Raw genomic sequence first — 17,292 nt, forward strand, 5'->3', positions numbered from 1 at the left:
TATCCGAGTAGTCAAACCCTACCTGATCGTTACATCGAGTTTTACAGGCGTGTGGTAGCCGAACAATCCTGCTACGTGGCCACTACTCTCGATCGGTGGCGGAGACCCTCATGGAGTAGGCGGCGCGCCTTTCGGACCAAAACAGGCGGCACGCTGTCCCGCCGCAACCCGTGCGTGCCCGCTTGGTTTAGCGTACTACCGAGCACGAATGACGCTGAGGCGGGGCCGTTGTCTGCTCCGTGAGTCCGCACGAAATCGTCTGCCGCTACTCGAGCTCGACTCGAGCCAAGACGAGGAAGAGGACGACGCCGCTCGGGAGGCACGCCACCTCACGATGGCAAGGAGGAACTCCCTCACCACCGTCATCACTGACATGTGGGAGATGGAGAAGCGCGCCCGCGACACTAACGTGGAGGAGGCGCACGACATCGGCCGCGCTAAACGCGCGTCCATCCACTCAGAGATGGCATGCCGCGGTACGTCATCGTCGACTACAACGACGACTCCTCAAACTTCCCCGACGAGGACACCGTCGGCGATGATTCCGATGCCGTGGATGCGTGAAGCTCGGCCACCCCACCCCAAAGTCCCGGTGATGTACATGAATCCCAGGCTAGTTGTGGTGTAGTTCTTAGAAGCATTTAGTTCCTATTTTCCTAAATTTGTGAATTATGTCGGATGATCACGGAAGAACTCGTTTAAACATCTCATGCCAAATATCTGAAATCGTGTTTAGGGTTCGGGATACAGGGTTTGTTCTGCCGATTTCATTTTGCACGCGAAAAAGGCCGATGCTGTTAACCCCTTCTGTGCGGGTTTAGGGCGGGATGTGAGATCTGATAGAGATGCTCTTAGCTGCCCGTCTCCTTATAATAACGTCAAATTGACAACGTAGGGCAAGGAGGTGGAGAGTGAAGGCTATAACAGAATACACAACTTGTGTAGCAGAATGCAAGTTTTTTTTTTTGCGAAACACAGTACAATCAAAGACGCCCATACATACGCGCACACACTCACCCCTATGAACGCACGCACGCACACCCTACCCCTATGAGCACCTCCAAGATACTGCATCGAATAACTGATCCGGCGGGTCTTGAGATTGACGAAGTCACCACAGACGCCTCGCTGTCGAGGGGAACGTCGCCTCCCACTGAAGAATATTCCGCCTTTATGAGACACCAAAGTGTCAAATCTGGGATTTGAACTCTGGTGGGCTGGGGGTGCCACTGCCCTCCTAACCATCCAACCACAGGCTGGTTCTCAGCAGAATGCAAGTTGGGTAGACGTGCTGACATGTTAAATCATGGTGGTGTTGATATATTCATATTAGGCCAGCTAATGGCAGCTTGAGGAGTTAGCTTTCCACCTTATTTACTAGGTTAATTAGACCTGCGAGGCATGTACGTGGGAGACATGGATGAAGTGCTCAGAGTCAAACCGTATATTATGATACTCCATTGCTCCAATATATAGACGCTTGCATGTGTGTGATGGAGCTATCATTCTATCAAAGCCGCGAGCAATGGCGTCCAGTCCACGGTTGTTGCTCCTCTGCCTCGCCGCGAGCCTCGTGCTCCAAGCTCGCGCCCAATCAGGTTTGCATTGTTCAGTATATATCAGGGGAAGATCATGGAAAAATATGTAGTTGCATTGCATGTTTACATACAGGACAACGTTGCTTGCATGGGTGCATTGCTTCATCAAGTCCCCAAATCTGCGCGTGATCGTTCGCGTACTGCGCACTGCAGGATTCATAAACATAGACTGCGGCCTCTCGGGGTCGACGGGCTTCGTGGATGATAACACCAAGTTCTCCTTCGTCCCGGACGCCGGCTTCATCGACACCGGCACCAACCATAACATCTCCACCGAGTACGTGACAGCGACCATGGGCAAGACCTGGTACAACCTGCGCAGCTTCGCCGGCGCTGGCGCGCGCAACTGCTACACGCTCCCGTCCCTCGTCTCCGGGCTCAAGTACATCGTCCGGGCCAAGTTCATGCACGGCAACTACGACCGCCTGAACCTCCGCCCGGTGTTCGACTTGTACATTGGCGTTAACTACTGGCACACCGTGAACATCTCCAGTCCGGATGTGGCAATGTTCCTGGAGGCAACCGTGGTGGTTCCGGAGACGGATGACTTCCTGCAGGTGTGCCTTGTGAACACCGACGCCGGGACGCCCTTCATCTCTAGCCTTGAACTGAGGCCGCTGAAGCCGACGCTCTACCCGCAGGCAACTGCGTCGCAGGGGTTGAACCTGATTAACAGGGTCAACTTCGGCCCGACCAACGCCAGTTTCACCGTAAGGTATCCAAGTGACCCACACGACCGGATATGGTTCCCTTTGATCGACACGGCGACCTGGGCCAGTATGTCGACACAGCAGGAGGTGAACATCATAGACGCCGATACATTCGAGGCGCCATCGTTAGTGTTGCAGACGGCGATCATGGCCCGGAACGTCTCTCGGAACATAGAGTTGACATGGTCCTCCGTGCCCACCCGTATGAACCCGTCACCGGGGTACATCGTCATCTTGCACTTTGCCGAGCTGCAGCCGCCGCAGGCCCTCCCCGTCAACGCAGTGCGCGAGATGAGAGTCATCCTCAACGACAAGCCGTGGTTCACGACGCAAGACTTCACGTTCAAGCCGGCTTACCTCTTTGACTTCTCCTTCGACAGGACTCAACCTTTCCAGTACAGCAGCTACAACCTCTCCATCCAGGCTACCAGTAACGCGACGTTGCCGCCCATCATCAACGCTGCCGAGATCTTCACCGTGTTTCCCACCACAAACCTTGGCACGGACTCCCAGGACGGTATGTCATGCAAAAACAGATTTTACTAATCCGTGTGTTTCTAACACTCAATGGTACACTATATTCAAACGTTATAAATCTTTAGAAACCTACATAGAAAAACATCAATATTTGTAGAATCAAATGCACACTATATTCATGCATTGGCAGTTCCTATCATATTTATAGATCTTGACATTTTTTCTATATTACTCTTGACTTTTATCAAAACTTAAATACAATGTACTAATAAACAGAGTGAGTATATTCAACATACACTTGGCGATGAATTCCTTGTAAATGGTGATAATTAATCATATCATGAACGATTAACTGCAGTATCCGCAATCACGGCCATCAAGGCGAAGTATCAGGTGAAGAAGAACTGGATGGGTGATCCTTGCGCTCCAAAGACCATGGCGTGGGATAGGTTGACCTGCAGCTACGGTGCCACTGGCAGCCATCCGAGGATCACAAACGTGTAAGTAGTTTCATATCTGTACGGAAGATGTGTGCTGGCGTGTGTTCATGACATAATTAACGAAAAATCGCAAAGTTGCACAACTACAGTGTAGTGAAGCTGAACGGCTTGAAATTTCTATCTGCAGAAGTCTGTCTTCCAGTGGTCTGAATGGTGATATATCGTCTTCTTTCACGAACCTCACGGCAGTCCAGTACTTGTAAGTTCGGAGTTGTGGATCTACTTTTGCCTAGTTTGTAGCTTTTTGCCAACAAAATGTTAAGAAAAGTGATATTGTTTCATATCTTGCAGGGACCTATCAAACAATAACTTGACTGGCTCAATTCCAGATGCCCTTTCGCAATTGCCTTTATTAACTGTTCTGTATGTCCCGAAACTTTTGACAAATTTTACCCAATTAGCATGAACTTTATTTTTAACACTACTAGTATTTTTTTCCATGTATAGAGATTTATCAGGCAACCAGCTCAATGGATCAATCCCCTCTGGACTCCTCAAAAGAATTCAAGATGGTTCACTGGATTTAAGGTACTTTTCCCCATTCTATCTAACATGTGGCTTGAAGAATCTCATTAATTAGCCTCTCTACTCGATATTTTGTCAGATATGACAACAATCCAAACCTTTGCACCGATGGCAATTCGTGCCAACTGCATGCAAAAAAGAACAGCAAGCTGGCACTTTACATTGCGGTCCCTGCAGTTTTGCTCGTGGTGATAGTATCAGTGACAGTACTACTTATTTGCTTCCGTAAACCAAAGAAACAAGGTGAGGCTCCTGCATGGGCACACCAACTTTCTGATAAATTTTCACATACGCGAGCACCACTAACGTTTGCTAGTGCCCTTAGGCGCCAACGAAGGATCAATGCCCGTAACACCACCCAATGAGACAAGCCACCTCGACAGTGACAGTTCGCTGCAACGTCTTGAGAGCCGTCACTTCACATACAAAGAACTTGAGAAGATAACAGACAACTTCCAGCGAGTGCTCGGCCGGGGAGGGTTTGGGTACGTCTACGACGGCTCCCTGGAGGACGGCACCCAGGTTGCAGTGAAGCTGCGATCACATACATCCAATCAAGGAGTCAAGGAGTTCCTCGCAGAGGTACTTTCCTCCATGTTAGTTGTTGTTTCAGGGTTCAAAAGACCCCAGAGTATAATTTGATAGGTTGCATTCGAACATTTGTCCAGGCTCAGATTTTGACCCGGATTCATCACACGAATCTAGTCTCCATGATTGGTTACTGCAAGGATGGGGAGTACATGGCCCTTGTCTATGAGTATATGTCAGAAGGAACCTTGCAAGAGCATATTGATGGTATCTACTCCCTATGTTTCTCAATATGTTGTATATATATTTGTTTTTTCAATTTCAAGCTTTGTAAAGTTCGATCAATTATATAGAAAAAAAACTACAAACCAAATGCATGCTATATGAAATTATATTTCATGAGGATTAATTTGATTTAATAGATGTTGATACTTTTTCCTATAAATTTAACCAAACTTTGCAAAGTTTAACTTCCAACGATGGTAATATTGAATGTATTCGGAAACATAGGGAGTAGGTTATTTAGAATTATAGCTTACAAATGTGTTCTGTCAAAGAAAGCAATATCTTACCCGCAAAAAAAAAGCAGTATCTTACGACTTCAGCAAGTAAATTGTGTGCTACTTGAGCACTTCGAACTGACAAAATTGATAGTCGTTGATTTTACAATGTCAATTATTTCCAGGAAGCAACCGCAGCGGAGAATGTCTTCCCTGGACACAGAGACTCCGAATCGCCCTTGAATCTGCACAAGGTATGCCCTTGAATGCACAGTCCAAAAATTTGCCATGGATATTGTTGTTGTGTTTCAACAAATCAGAGCACCAACCAGATTGGTAATGTGTAGGGCTGGAGTACCTACATAAGGGTTGCAATCCGCCCCTGATCCATAGGGACGTGAAGGCCACCAACATCCTGTTGAATGGGAAATTGGGGGCTCGGATTGCTGACTTCGGCTTGTCTAAGGCCTTCAATAGCAATGACACCCACGTGTTTACAAACACCGTCGTCGGCACACCTGGATACGTCGACCCTGAATACCAGACAACAATGCAGCTGACAACCAAGAGTGATGTGTATAGTTTTGGAGTCGTGCTGCTGGAGCTGGTCACAGGAAAGCCGGCCATATTGCGTGATCCAGTGCCCATCAACATTATCCAGTGGGTGCGACAGAGGCTGGCACAGGGAAACATTGAGGCCGTGGTGGATGCGCGTATGCGCGGTCACTACGATGTAAACACTGTGTGGAAGGTTGCAGACATCGCCCTCAAGTGCACAGCACAGTCCTCCGCACAACGTCCCAGCATGACCGATGTGGTGACACAATTGCGAGAATGCATCGATTTAGAGAATGAACATTCTCGAGATGAATCGAACAATGGCTTCTATACCAGTAGAAGTGGGAATGACCGAAACATGAGTTATGATTCTTACCCCACTGACGGGTCCGCTAATGTGAGCCAGAACAGCACTTCCTCTGAGATGGAGCAAAGTCTTATGAGGGCGCCAACAATGCCCACCGGTCCAGCTGCACGTTGAAGAGTTCTATATTCTATTGTCAGTGATTTTTACAAATTGCAGCAGTTGATTCTATAGTTTTATCTTGAAGTGGTATCTATGGCAGTGTTGAGGAAATCTTTAATCAGTCTGCTCACCTAGCTGGTGATTAGCGATTAGTAGGTGAATTGGGCTATTAATGAGTTAATCAGCTGATTGGCCACCCAGGGAGTAGCTATTAAGCGGCCAATAAATCTATGAAATGTTTGATTCTTTTAACACTGATCTTCAGTATTTTTAAGCATGTTGATTTTACATAACTGAGAGCAGATGTATAGATTTTCGTACATTGAAGTGTGCTATTTAAAATTCTGAATGAAGCCCATTAGGTCGTTGCATGCTTATTTTTTTAAAAAAAATCAATCGATGCATACGGCTTTTTATTACCAGAAAGTATGAGATTATTACAATATTTTAATTATTAGAAACTCACGGATCACACAACGTTTCAACATGGATAAGCCATCTAAACAAAAGGACTAAGTGTAAACTAGGCTTCATGAGTTGATACGCATATTAGACCGCCAACCGCACCAACTGTAGAAATCCCGAGCAGCCATCGCCAAACGTTATCCTGACGCTCCCCCGTTGGCTGGAGATAGGACCACATATGGATTCAGTGGGTAACCAAATGAATAACCTGCAGAAAGGATGGGTAACTCTTCTTGTTAAAGATAAACTAGTTACGCACAATGCACATAGCCCACAGAAGGGCACATACACCCACACGAACAAGACCTTTGTCTTTTTTGGTAACACCCTTTAACCAATTGTCAAATAAATTTGTAATATTAGAGGGTGGAGGGATGTTAAAAGTCATATAAATAATCCTCCATAGAATTTTTGCAAACGGACAGGAGAAAAAGAGATGATGTATGGTCTCATTCTGATCACAAAAACAACATTTTGAACAGCCATTCTAGTTGCGTTTAAGGAGATTGTCTTTAGTTAGAATCACTCCCTTATGCAAGAACCACATAAAAAATCTGATTTTAAGTGGTACTTTGATTTTCCAAATGTATTTCTTAAGATATGGAGTGTGATCATCAAGAAAATCTAAGTACATAGACTTGACAGTAATAACACCCGAGGTAGTAAGGGTCCACCGAAAAACATCTGGCTGATCCGACAGTTGAACCCTCATAAGCCGTAAAACAAGGTGTACCCATTGATCCCATTTATTTGACTATAAGACATGCCTGAAACCAATGTTTAGATGAGACGACCCCATAACATGTGCTACTGTCACGTTTGGATGATTAACAATATTATATAAAGTGGGGTATTGATCCTTTAAAGGCCTATCGCCTAGCCATGTATCTTCCTAAAATCTAGTATTTTACCCATCCCCAACCACTGAGGAACCTCTACTAAAGAAATCACCTTTGACATGCATTAAGCCTATCTAAAAAGGCGAGTCCGTAGGGTTTGCTGAAATTTGTGACAAAGTTTTGTTCTTTAAGTATTTATTGCATATGAGTTGTTGCCACATTCCTTCTTCGTTCAAAAGTTTAAATAGCCATTTGCTAAGAAGGCTCTTGTTCTTTATTTTTCAATAGGCCACTCCCTATTGTTTGTATCTACAAAATATGGCATAAGTAGTCCATTTCTATTGCTGTGGAGCTTATGACCTTATAGTTATTTCAATGTTAGTAGACGACATAAACTAGGGCTATTGTTCCTAAATTAGATCTAGAATGACAAATCTCATCCTCAATCCCTACCCAATGCCACCATTACCAAAAACATGAACCAAACCTCCGGGAGATGATTGCATAGTTCTCGGTGATAAAAATAATTAATATTTACTCCCATTCTTATCTCCGAGGAACAAAGTGCTTTTATCCCGGGGAGATTGATTACAGATATTGTGTTTAACGCTTATGAGTGCACCCATGCGGTAGGAACAAGGAGAAAGAAAACCGTGATTTGTGCTATCAAATACAATATCTGTAATCAATCTCCCCGGGATTCTCACACGCGTAGATATAGTGTTGAGATGCATAACTTCTGTGAGATTTTCAGTCAAACTAAATCGTGGTTTGTTGGAGACTTTTCTTCGTGCAAGGGGCTTGCGGCAAGGAGATCTGATATCTCTTTAATTATTACCCTTCTGTTTGGAAGGTTTCTCGGCTCTTTTAAAGGAAGCACAACAAATGAATCTCCTACGTGGTGTGAAATTTGGTGTAGCTGGGCCACATGACACCCACCTTTTATTTCTTGATCATAGCGTTGTGTTTGTAGAAGCCACTGGAGGGAGTATCAAGACCCTGAAGCAAATTCGCTTTGATCGACTACGAAATCAGTTCAGGCCAGAAGGTCAACTTGCAAAAGTCTTCAATATTCTTTGGTACGGGATGTGTGGAGAACTGGAGACATAAAAGAACAACCTAAAGCACATGATCGGCATCCCCTCGGAGGTTTTCTCTGAATGATATATTGGACTGCCTACTATCGTAGGCCGATCAAAAGATTGCTGTTTCAAACATTTGAGAGAAAAATCTTGGGGCTAAGTGAAAGGGGTGAAGGGTCAAGGTATGTGAAAAACAGGAAAAGGGATGTTAGTTAAAGCTGTTCTACAGGCAGTTCCAGCTTATGACATGAGCTGTTTTCTCTTCACCAAAAAGTTATGTAAACAGCTGAGTACTATCTCCTCAAATTTATGGTGGGGGGACACTGATGGACTACATAAAGTTCACTGTATTGGTTAGAATAAAATGTGCATAAGTAAAGCATAAGTAAATGTGCATAAGTTGACTATGAAATATGAATGCTTCAATCAAACTTTTCTTGCGAAATAAGGATGGCAAATGATCACAGAATCGGATTCCTTGTGCCCCAGAGTTTTGCGTGCACGATACTTTAAGAATAGGGAGTTCTTGACTGCAAACTGCCCCAAACGTGATTCATACACATGGAGAGGAATTATACATGGTCGAGAACTTCTAACGGCAAGCCTGGCGTGGAGGATAGGGGCGGATCTGCTATCAAAATTGAGGAGAATTGGATTCCGAGATCAGGCGCCCAATGTCCACTAGGACGCCGACAGAAAGTTTTCCCGAAGCTGGTCAATTTTATCAACGCTGGGAGGGATCGTGGAATGAAGCGAAGCTTTTACGATATTGATGTTGCTCATATTCTACGAACTCCAATTGGTCCGCTGGGGACAATTGATTTCCATGCGTGGAATTACACAAAAAATGGTCTCTTCTCTGTGAAATCGGCTTGCCATCTAGCTATGAAAAGAAAGAGAGCAGCTAATGGCAGAGTTGAGTCGTCACGATTCTTATCCTAATCATAAAGGTTGGTTAGCTTTATGGGATGCTCAAGTGCCAAATAAAAAAGATCATATCAGGAGGCTGATTGCAAATGGTTTGGTAGTGGGTTCTAGACTTAGTCATCGGCATTTGTCTGTTTAGCGTGCGGAATAACTAAGAGTTTAGTGCATCTTAATTGATGCAGAGGCTGGGGCGATGCTCCCATATCGAAAAAAAAAGAGTTTAGTGCATCGCATCTGGACCTATCCTCACTTTGCAATGGCATGGTCGGTGCTTACCCATCAAACAAGCATTGGTTTGGAGATCCCATCCAAGAGTGATCTTCAGCATTGGTTCAGAGTTCAGACTGCTCCTGCCCTATGTGCAATGTTCATCCCATGGAATCAAGGAATCATTTGTTCTTCAATTTCCCACGCTTTATTACTTATAGAGAAGCAATTACACCCGACCTCTGCATAGTTAAGATGCACACCGCCATTCAAAAAGTCTGGAGTGCTAAAAAAGGTGAATTGCATATCATACATGAGCAAATGTAAAACGCCTAAGGTGAAGGCGGATGCCTAATCCGTAGATTATGCTGCCACCCATGTAGGGAAGAAGTATTCCTCGCCGTGTCCTCCAACCATGTACAGACCTCCGTAAACAGATCGCGGTTCTCCACCTTCGTGCAGACCACGAACGTAGAGTAGCGGTACATCTGTAGATAACCTGCAAGAGAGAACAGTTCTTATCATTAAAAACTTTATCATTTCTACACAGCCATAGCGACCATATAATAGCAAGCGCTTCCACCCTAATAAACATTCTAAATCTGTGATCGATACCATGAAGTCAATTACCAAAGATATTGACCACACTAGTCGAGGAATACATATCAAAAGCTACTTGGATGCATGACCATATAGACCTGGCAAAGCGACATTGGAAGAACAAGTGGTTAATTGTCTCGTTGTGTTGACAGTACTCCCATGTCAATTGCGTTTCGCAAGATTATCTTTGGTTAGGATTACTCCTCGACGCAAATACCAGCCATTTTTTTTAATTTTGAGCGGTATTTTCATCTTCCAAATCTTCTTGTTTTTATCAACTGGTATTTTTGGGTGGATAATGGCATTGTACAAATAACTTACAGAGAATTTTTCATTGGAATGTAAGTTCCAACGAAATTCATCATGCCCTTCAGACAACTGAATGGATTCCAAACGTTACAGTAAGACATTCCATGCGAGAAGGCTCGGACCGATTAAATCTCGTCTAAACGTCACCGTCGGGAGTGAGGTTGCCATTACTAATGCAATGGTATCAGTTTTGCGACGAACAATGCTATATAACGATGTATATTGTTCAGAGAGAGGCCTATTACCTAGCCATGTATCCTCCCAGAACTGTATATGCGATCCATCCTTAATATTGAAAGTACCATATCTGAAGAAAAATTTCTTCGTTGCCATTAGGCCAGCCCAAAAATGCGACTCTCCCGATTTCCAAAGGATCTGGGATAATGACTATGTACTTTCTTCTAACCATGGTCTACCATACGCCATCTTCGGTTGGTAGCTTATAAAGCCACTTACCTAATAAGGCTAAGTTTTTACTTCAAGATCGTGAACTCCTAGTCCACCCATATATTTAGGACGGCATACGACAGACCACTTGACCAGTCGATAATTTTTTTTCACTATTCCCTTGCCAAAAGAATCTCGATCTATAATAATCGAGCTTGTGTAATACACCTTTTGGTAGGATGAAGAAGGATATCATATACAACACCATATTGGTTAGAACTGCATTAATGTGAACCAATCTTCCTCCAAGGGATAACATTTTACCTGTCCAACTACTAAATCTCTTCTGAAGTCTTTTCTCGACTAGTTTCCACTCAGTCATCGTTAATCTCCGATAATGAATAGGGATACCTAGATAGTTGATAGGAAACTGGCATTGCCCACTGCCAAACAGTTACGAATATTCGGCAACTGAATCCTGAGCGTCGCCAAAACAAAACAATTCGCTTTTATGGAAGTTTATTTTGAGTCCCGATAAATGCTCAAAAGCTTCCAAAATTTTTCTTTAAATTTCGAGCTTTATCGAGATCATGTTTTATAAATAAAATTGTATCATCAGCGTATTGAAGAATTGATAAATCCCCATCTACTAGATGTGGGATCACTCCTTCAATTTGACCATCAGATTTAGCACGTTTGATCAAGATAGCGAGCATATCCGCCAAAATGTTGAATAAAAGTGGTGATAGAGGATCGCCTTGGCGTAAACCTTTTCTTGTCTGGAAGAAGCGTCCCGTATCATCATTGACACGAATCGCTACACTTCCTCCGTACACAAAATTATTGATCAACGCTTCCCTTTTTGGATCAGTCCACCTCCAAATGCCCCTATTCTATCTTTCACTGAGAGTTTTAAAGCTGCCATTCAACAGCCTTTCGCCTTGAAAATCATTGTTCTGGTTGGTTGGGTTATTTGGATCAGTCAAAATGACTTTATGTTTAAAGGGCAGGAACCAAGTATTTTACAGAGTGAGATGGCTCTTCTCCTTCACAAGGCTACTAGGAAGACTTATACCGGCATGAAATCCTGGTGTGCTGCCTTTGTATAAAGCTTTTTATTTGCTCTTTTTTCGTTACCCTTTCTGAGCTTCTCTCATGCTCAGTTCCGTTTCTTGTTGTAAACTCATATAAACCCAAAATAAATAAAAATTATGGTGTGGAAATCTACTGTGCAGCTTCAAAAAGCATTGGTTCGTTGTTTTAAGCATTAGCACGATTCTAAACACAAGGCCTTAGCCCGACTTTATATATAAAGCCATAAATGGCAACCAATCCACACCAGGTTAACAGAGAACATATTATAATAAGTAGATCCTTCCAGTATTTAAATAGTTTGAAAAGTACTAATAAGAACGACAAAAAAGGGCAGCACTGCCAACTCTCCAAGTCTTGTGTATAGGATCCTTACTGCTCCCGAGGCATGATCCATCTCATGTTTGTCTCCGAGCTTGTTAAGAAACTTCTATTTTTACATGCATCCAATCATTTTACCGTGAATAAAATTTACTTTCAATGATTATTTTATTTGTAATGTTCCACAAAGTCCAACATAACACCTCATGAACTTAGCGAGATGGCAATGCAAGAAAATATGGTTAGCAATCTCCCAATCCCCGCAAAGGACACGGCTCCCATTTGATGGGACATGTCTCTTCGCAATTTTAATGATTGAATGTAGCCTTCCATTTATTATTTGCCACATAAAGATTCAAATTTTAGTTGGAATCCTGGCTCGCGAAACATCCTTTAAGTAGATTACTGCCACTCCAATACTGAATTTTCTGGTACATTGAGCCCGTTTAAAAAAATCCCCATGCTTCAAAGGAGCAAGTAACCACTTCGTCATTGTCATTCCCCACTAAGCATGTTATCTTCTATCTCTAAATAGTTGGTCCCATTTTCCTGGCTTCTCGCGCAGCCACGTCACCCCAATTTCCCGCCTATGTTGCGCTGCCATTCGTCCTCGCACGGTACGTGGGCTGGCTTAATAACGTGGGCCTGTTGGCGTGATTTAAGATGGCGCTGATCCACTTCCTTTTCAGTAAGGCATCCACTCCATGGCAATCAACCTCACCATCTCCGGAGCAGCACTTCAGACTCTGATCTTCTCAGCGGTGCGGTCTAATTACTAACACATTTATTGATTCCCCTCCGATTGATTCCCTCTTCACCATTAATCAAATCCAAAGAAACGGATGGATCTCATTCCCCTCTCCTCTTTTCATCTTCTCCACCAAATAAAAGCAGATCTAATTGATGCAGTTGCTCTCCCTATTAATCAGTGGAGTGCTCCATTCTGGTCATCACCTCCACAGCTTCATTTCCACACCCCCTCTCGAGACTCACTGTAATATCCCAGGTTTAGAGGCTACAAAGTGAGAGAACACCAAAGTGTGCATTGCATGCATGCATAGAAAATCCAGGGGATTTTCGCGCTTTCAAATAAAACTTACCACAGTAACTGAAGTTTCACTTGACTTGCTGGAATTGAAGTAGATCATCAAGTCAAGCGCTATAAACTTCACTGTAATCTTTGCTAAAACCTTGTTTTGGGTAGAGATGATTTGATCTATGGATTAGATCAAATAGAATTAGCTTTACAACAACAAATTCTTTAAGAATCAAACCCTAACTTATTAACACTTAAAAGTTAGCAACTACCTTTGTGTGTAATTTAATTCACTTCTAAACTTATTACCAAATAAGGACCACAGGGTTTAAAGTGCATAACAGCCACACATTCTTATTTAAATCATAACTTATTAAATATATAGAATATCATAAAACTAAATCCATTTACATTACGAGTTATAGTTCAAACTATTTGTATAAAATTAACTATGAGTATTTTGGAACTCATATGATCATGCCTTGGTGAGATCAAACCCAATGATAACCCACAAGTATAGGGGATCGCAGCAGTCTTCGCGGGTAGTAAAACCCAATTTATTGATTCGACACAAGGGGAGACAAAAAATACTTGGAAGCCTTAACAGCGGAGTTGTCAATTCAGCTGCACCTGGAAACAGACTTGCTCGCAAGAGTTTATCAGTAGTAACAGTTTTATAGCAGTAGCAGTAGTAGAATAACAGACGAGTAACAAAGACAGCAGTAGTAATTATAGTAAACAGCAGGATTAAAATACTGTAGGCACGGGGACGGATAACGGGCGTTGCATGGATGAGAGAAACTCATGTAACAATCATAGCAGGGCATTTGCAGATAATAATAAAACGGTGTCGAAGTACAAAGCAATCAATAGGCATGTGTTCCAATTATAGTCGTACGTGCTCGCAATGAGAAACTTGCACAACATCTTTTGTCCTACCAGCCGGTGGCAGCCGGGCCTCAAGGGAATCTACTGGATATTAAGGTACTCCTTTTAATAGAGTACCGGAACAAAGCATTAACACTCCGTGAACACATGTGATCCTCACATCACTACCATCCCCTCCGGTTGTCCCGATTTCTGTCACTTCGGGGCCATTGGTTCCAGACAGCGACATGTGTATACAACTTGCAGGTAAGATCATAAACAATAAATATCACTATGAAACAATAACATGTTCAGATCTGAGATCATGGCACTCGGGCCCTAGTGACAAGCATTAAGCATAACAAGTTGCAACAATATCATCAAAGTACCAATTACGGACACTAGGCACTATGCCCTAACAATCTAATGCTATTACATGACCAATCTCATCCAATCCCTACCATCCCCTTCAGCCTACAGCGGGGGAATTACTCACACATGGATGGGGGAAACATTGCTGGTTGATGGAGAGGCGTCGGTGGTGATGGCGGCGATGATCTCCTCCAATTCCCCATCCCGGCGGAGTGCCAGAACGGAGACTTCTGGCTCCCGAGACGGAGTTTCGCGATGTGGCGGCGTTCTGGAGGCTTTCTGGCGACTTCGACTTCTCCTTGTGTGTTTTTAGGTCGAGGGCGATAAGTAGTCCGAAGGAGGGCGTCGGAGGCCAGCCGAGGGGGCCACACCACATGGCCGCGCGGGCCCCCCTGGGCCGCGCTGCCCTATGGTGTGGGAACCTCGGGCCTCCACTTGACTTGTCCTTCTGGCTCAGTCAGTGTTCTGGGAAAATAGGGCCTTCTGCATAAATTCCGAGAATTTTCCTGAAAGTTGGATTTCTGCACAAAAACGAGACACCAGAGCAGTTCTGCTGAAAACTGCGTTAGTCCGTGTTAGTTGCATCCAAAATACACAAATTAGAGGCAAAACAATAGCAAAAGTGTTCGGGAAAGTAGATACGTTTTGGACGTATCACCCAACTATTCAAAATTGAGGAATAACCTTCAACCTTGACCTTTTAACCAATATTATACTCCCTATGTTCCTTTCTATAGTGCCTATAGTTTTTTTGCACGGAAATTAGCGCAAGAGTAGTTTTTACACAAGACCCCCTAGCCGAACGATTTGAGATCAACGTAAAATTTGGGAAATCCATATCTTCCTAACTTACCATAACAAATCCCACAAATCTCTCTTATTGATTCTCCATATATGTGTAGCCAAGTTCAATTAAGGAAAGTAAAACAGTGATGCCTAATTTTAAGAAATCGTTGGGCCATGCATTAGGAATCTCAATTAATTGTTTCCAATTTTGTATGGATTTTTTCTCACGCATGTTATGTGGGAGCTGAACGGGGAAGGGGAAATTGAAAAAAAAACCAAGCTACAACCTTATATTCTGAAACAAATGACAAAAATCTATAGGCACTTAGGATATTCCAAGACATTGAGAAGTGGGAGAAGTTATTATACTAATCATAGCCATGCTCATACAAGAATACTAGAGTAGTGCTAATCCTAGTTGTTCAAAACAACATTTGATCTTGGAGGTGAGAACCTTATTCCAATAGCAATACCTTAGGAAACCAATTCCATAATCATTACAACTTGGTATTAATTATAAACCCTAAGAATCTAGGAGGAGTGTTATTAGAGGAATAATAAAGAGAGATTAGTGAGGAATAATTTGATCTTGTCTAATGCATGATTATACCTTGTAGATTAAGATGATAAGACAAACCTGTCAGATAATCAGAGATCATCCACCACATAAACTGATAGATCCCTAACAATTAAACCCAGGCAATCCTCATGCCTTGTGTAGTATTGATATTGTACTTAAACCTTGCCTATCCAAACACTTGAGACAAACCTAGCATTGCCTTGATACAATAATTCTACCTAAATGAGGAGGAGGAACCTTAGCCAATTAAACATAACCAAGCTTATGCTCATACTTAATCCTAGTTGTGTATCACTTGGGTGATCACTACTAAAACCTTAGACTACCTTTTGGATTTCAATCCAAGTATCACTTTGGAATATAAGAAGAACCCTGCCATGCCTCATGCCTATTTAATACTCCAAATAGTGAAGTATTCCCAAAACCCTAAACCTTGTCACATAGGATCCACTTCACATAAAATGATAGGCCTTAACTTGTGTATCATGAATCCCAATTATAAATCAAGCCATAAATACTTAAGGCCTAAATGTCATTTGGTGATTGTAAAGTTTATTCAACCATTTTCTTAAACTCTAAGAACCATCATACACATAAAATCATGAACTAATCCCATTCTCAATACCATTGAACTTAAACCCTAGCCATAATGAAAATATGTATGAACAATCCATATTGATAAGTACTAGCACAATCTAATCATGTGTTTATCATGTAGAGGTTATAAACTTTCAAACCATTCAAATGGATTGGTTCCTAAATTTAAAAAGGGAATTGGGATAAAGATTTAAACCCATTCCATTTTACTCACATCTCACCAAAATTAGAAATCAAATCAAAATTGCAATACTTGTGTAAACAACAACATTAGGAAGTGACCAAGATTATCAAATTATCTTGCTATTCAAATATTTTAGAACCTGCAAAACAAAACAGAATTAAAATATGAATTCAACTAACTAATTCAAATCAGAAAATAAAACAGAAAACAAAAAGCAAAAAGGAGAAAGGCTTACCTTACCTGGACCGCAGCAGCCCACGTCGAAGCCCAGCACCAGCCCGGCCCAATCCAGATACTGTTTCGTTCGCTTTAATATTCGTGCAAAGGAGAGACGTCGTCGGCGTCCATCTCTCCGAGCTCGACACCGCGGCAGCGCCAGTCGGCCACGACCTCGACGGCGATAAGGATGATCCTGGACGTCGCAGGCCATCTCAGAACTGCGCCCAACTCTTCTCGCGTCAGAGCCTATCTAAAAACATTTTGATTCGTGCTCGTTTGCAATATCAATGTCACCGCCACATCTCGGCCGTCGCCGGCGGTGAACTTACCATTTTGACCTCGCCGAGCTCTATAAATAGGCCAAGAGCTTCTCCAGGAAACCCTAGTACCTCGCCGCCCATCCATTTCTTCTCAGTCATCCTCTATCTCTCATATTCTTCCATGTACTGTCGCCGGCGTCGATGACGAACTCGAAGGTACAAGCCATCCCGGAGCCCATGGCGTGGCTCAGTCGACGCGCCTGGCCACGTAGATCACCCTGGAGGAGCAGAGCATCAAGG

The 17,292-nt window shown here is 43.1% G+C and overlaps 1 protein-coding gene across 1 annotated transcript; it reads left to right on the top strand.

Annotated features, from left to right (window-relative positions):
• Nucleotides 1–208: 208 nt before the first annotated feature.
• Nucleotides 209–6,085, top strand: LOC127338018 (putative leucine-rich repeat receptor-like protein kinase At2g19210). Its single transcript, XM_071824833.1, has 12 exons — nucleotides 209–476; nucleotides 1,500–1,598; nucleotides 1,752–2,825; nucleotides 3,144–3,285; nucleotides 3,413–3,484; nucleotides 3,577–3,648; nucleotides 3,733–3,813; nucleotides 3,890–4,053; nucleotides 4,136–4,392; nucleotides 4,479–4,605; nucleotides 5,024–5,092; nucleotides 5,186–6,085. Exons 1-12 carry the CDS (start codon nucleotides 209–211, stop codon nucleotides 5,875–5,877), a joined length of 3,117 nt encoding a protein of 1,038 aa, XP_071680934.1. The 3' UTR covers nucleotides 5,878–6,085.
• The last annotated feature ends 11,207 nt before the right edge of the window (nucleotides 6,086–17,292 follow it).

This window comes from Lolium perenne, chromosome 1 (genome assembly GCF_019359855.2).
Source record: "Lolium perenne isolate Kyuss_39 chromosome 1, Kyuss_2.0, whole genome shotgun sequence".
NCBI classification, from domain to species: domain Eukaryota; kingdom Viridiplantae; phylum Streptophyta; class Magnoliopsida; order Poales; family Poaceae; genus Lolium; species Lolium perenne.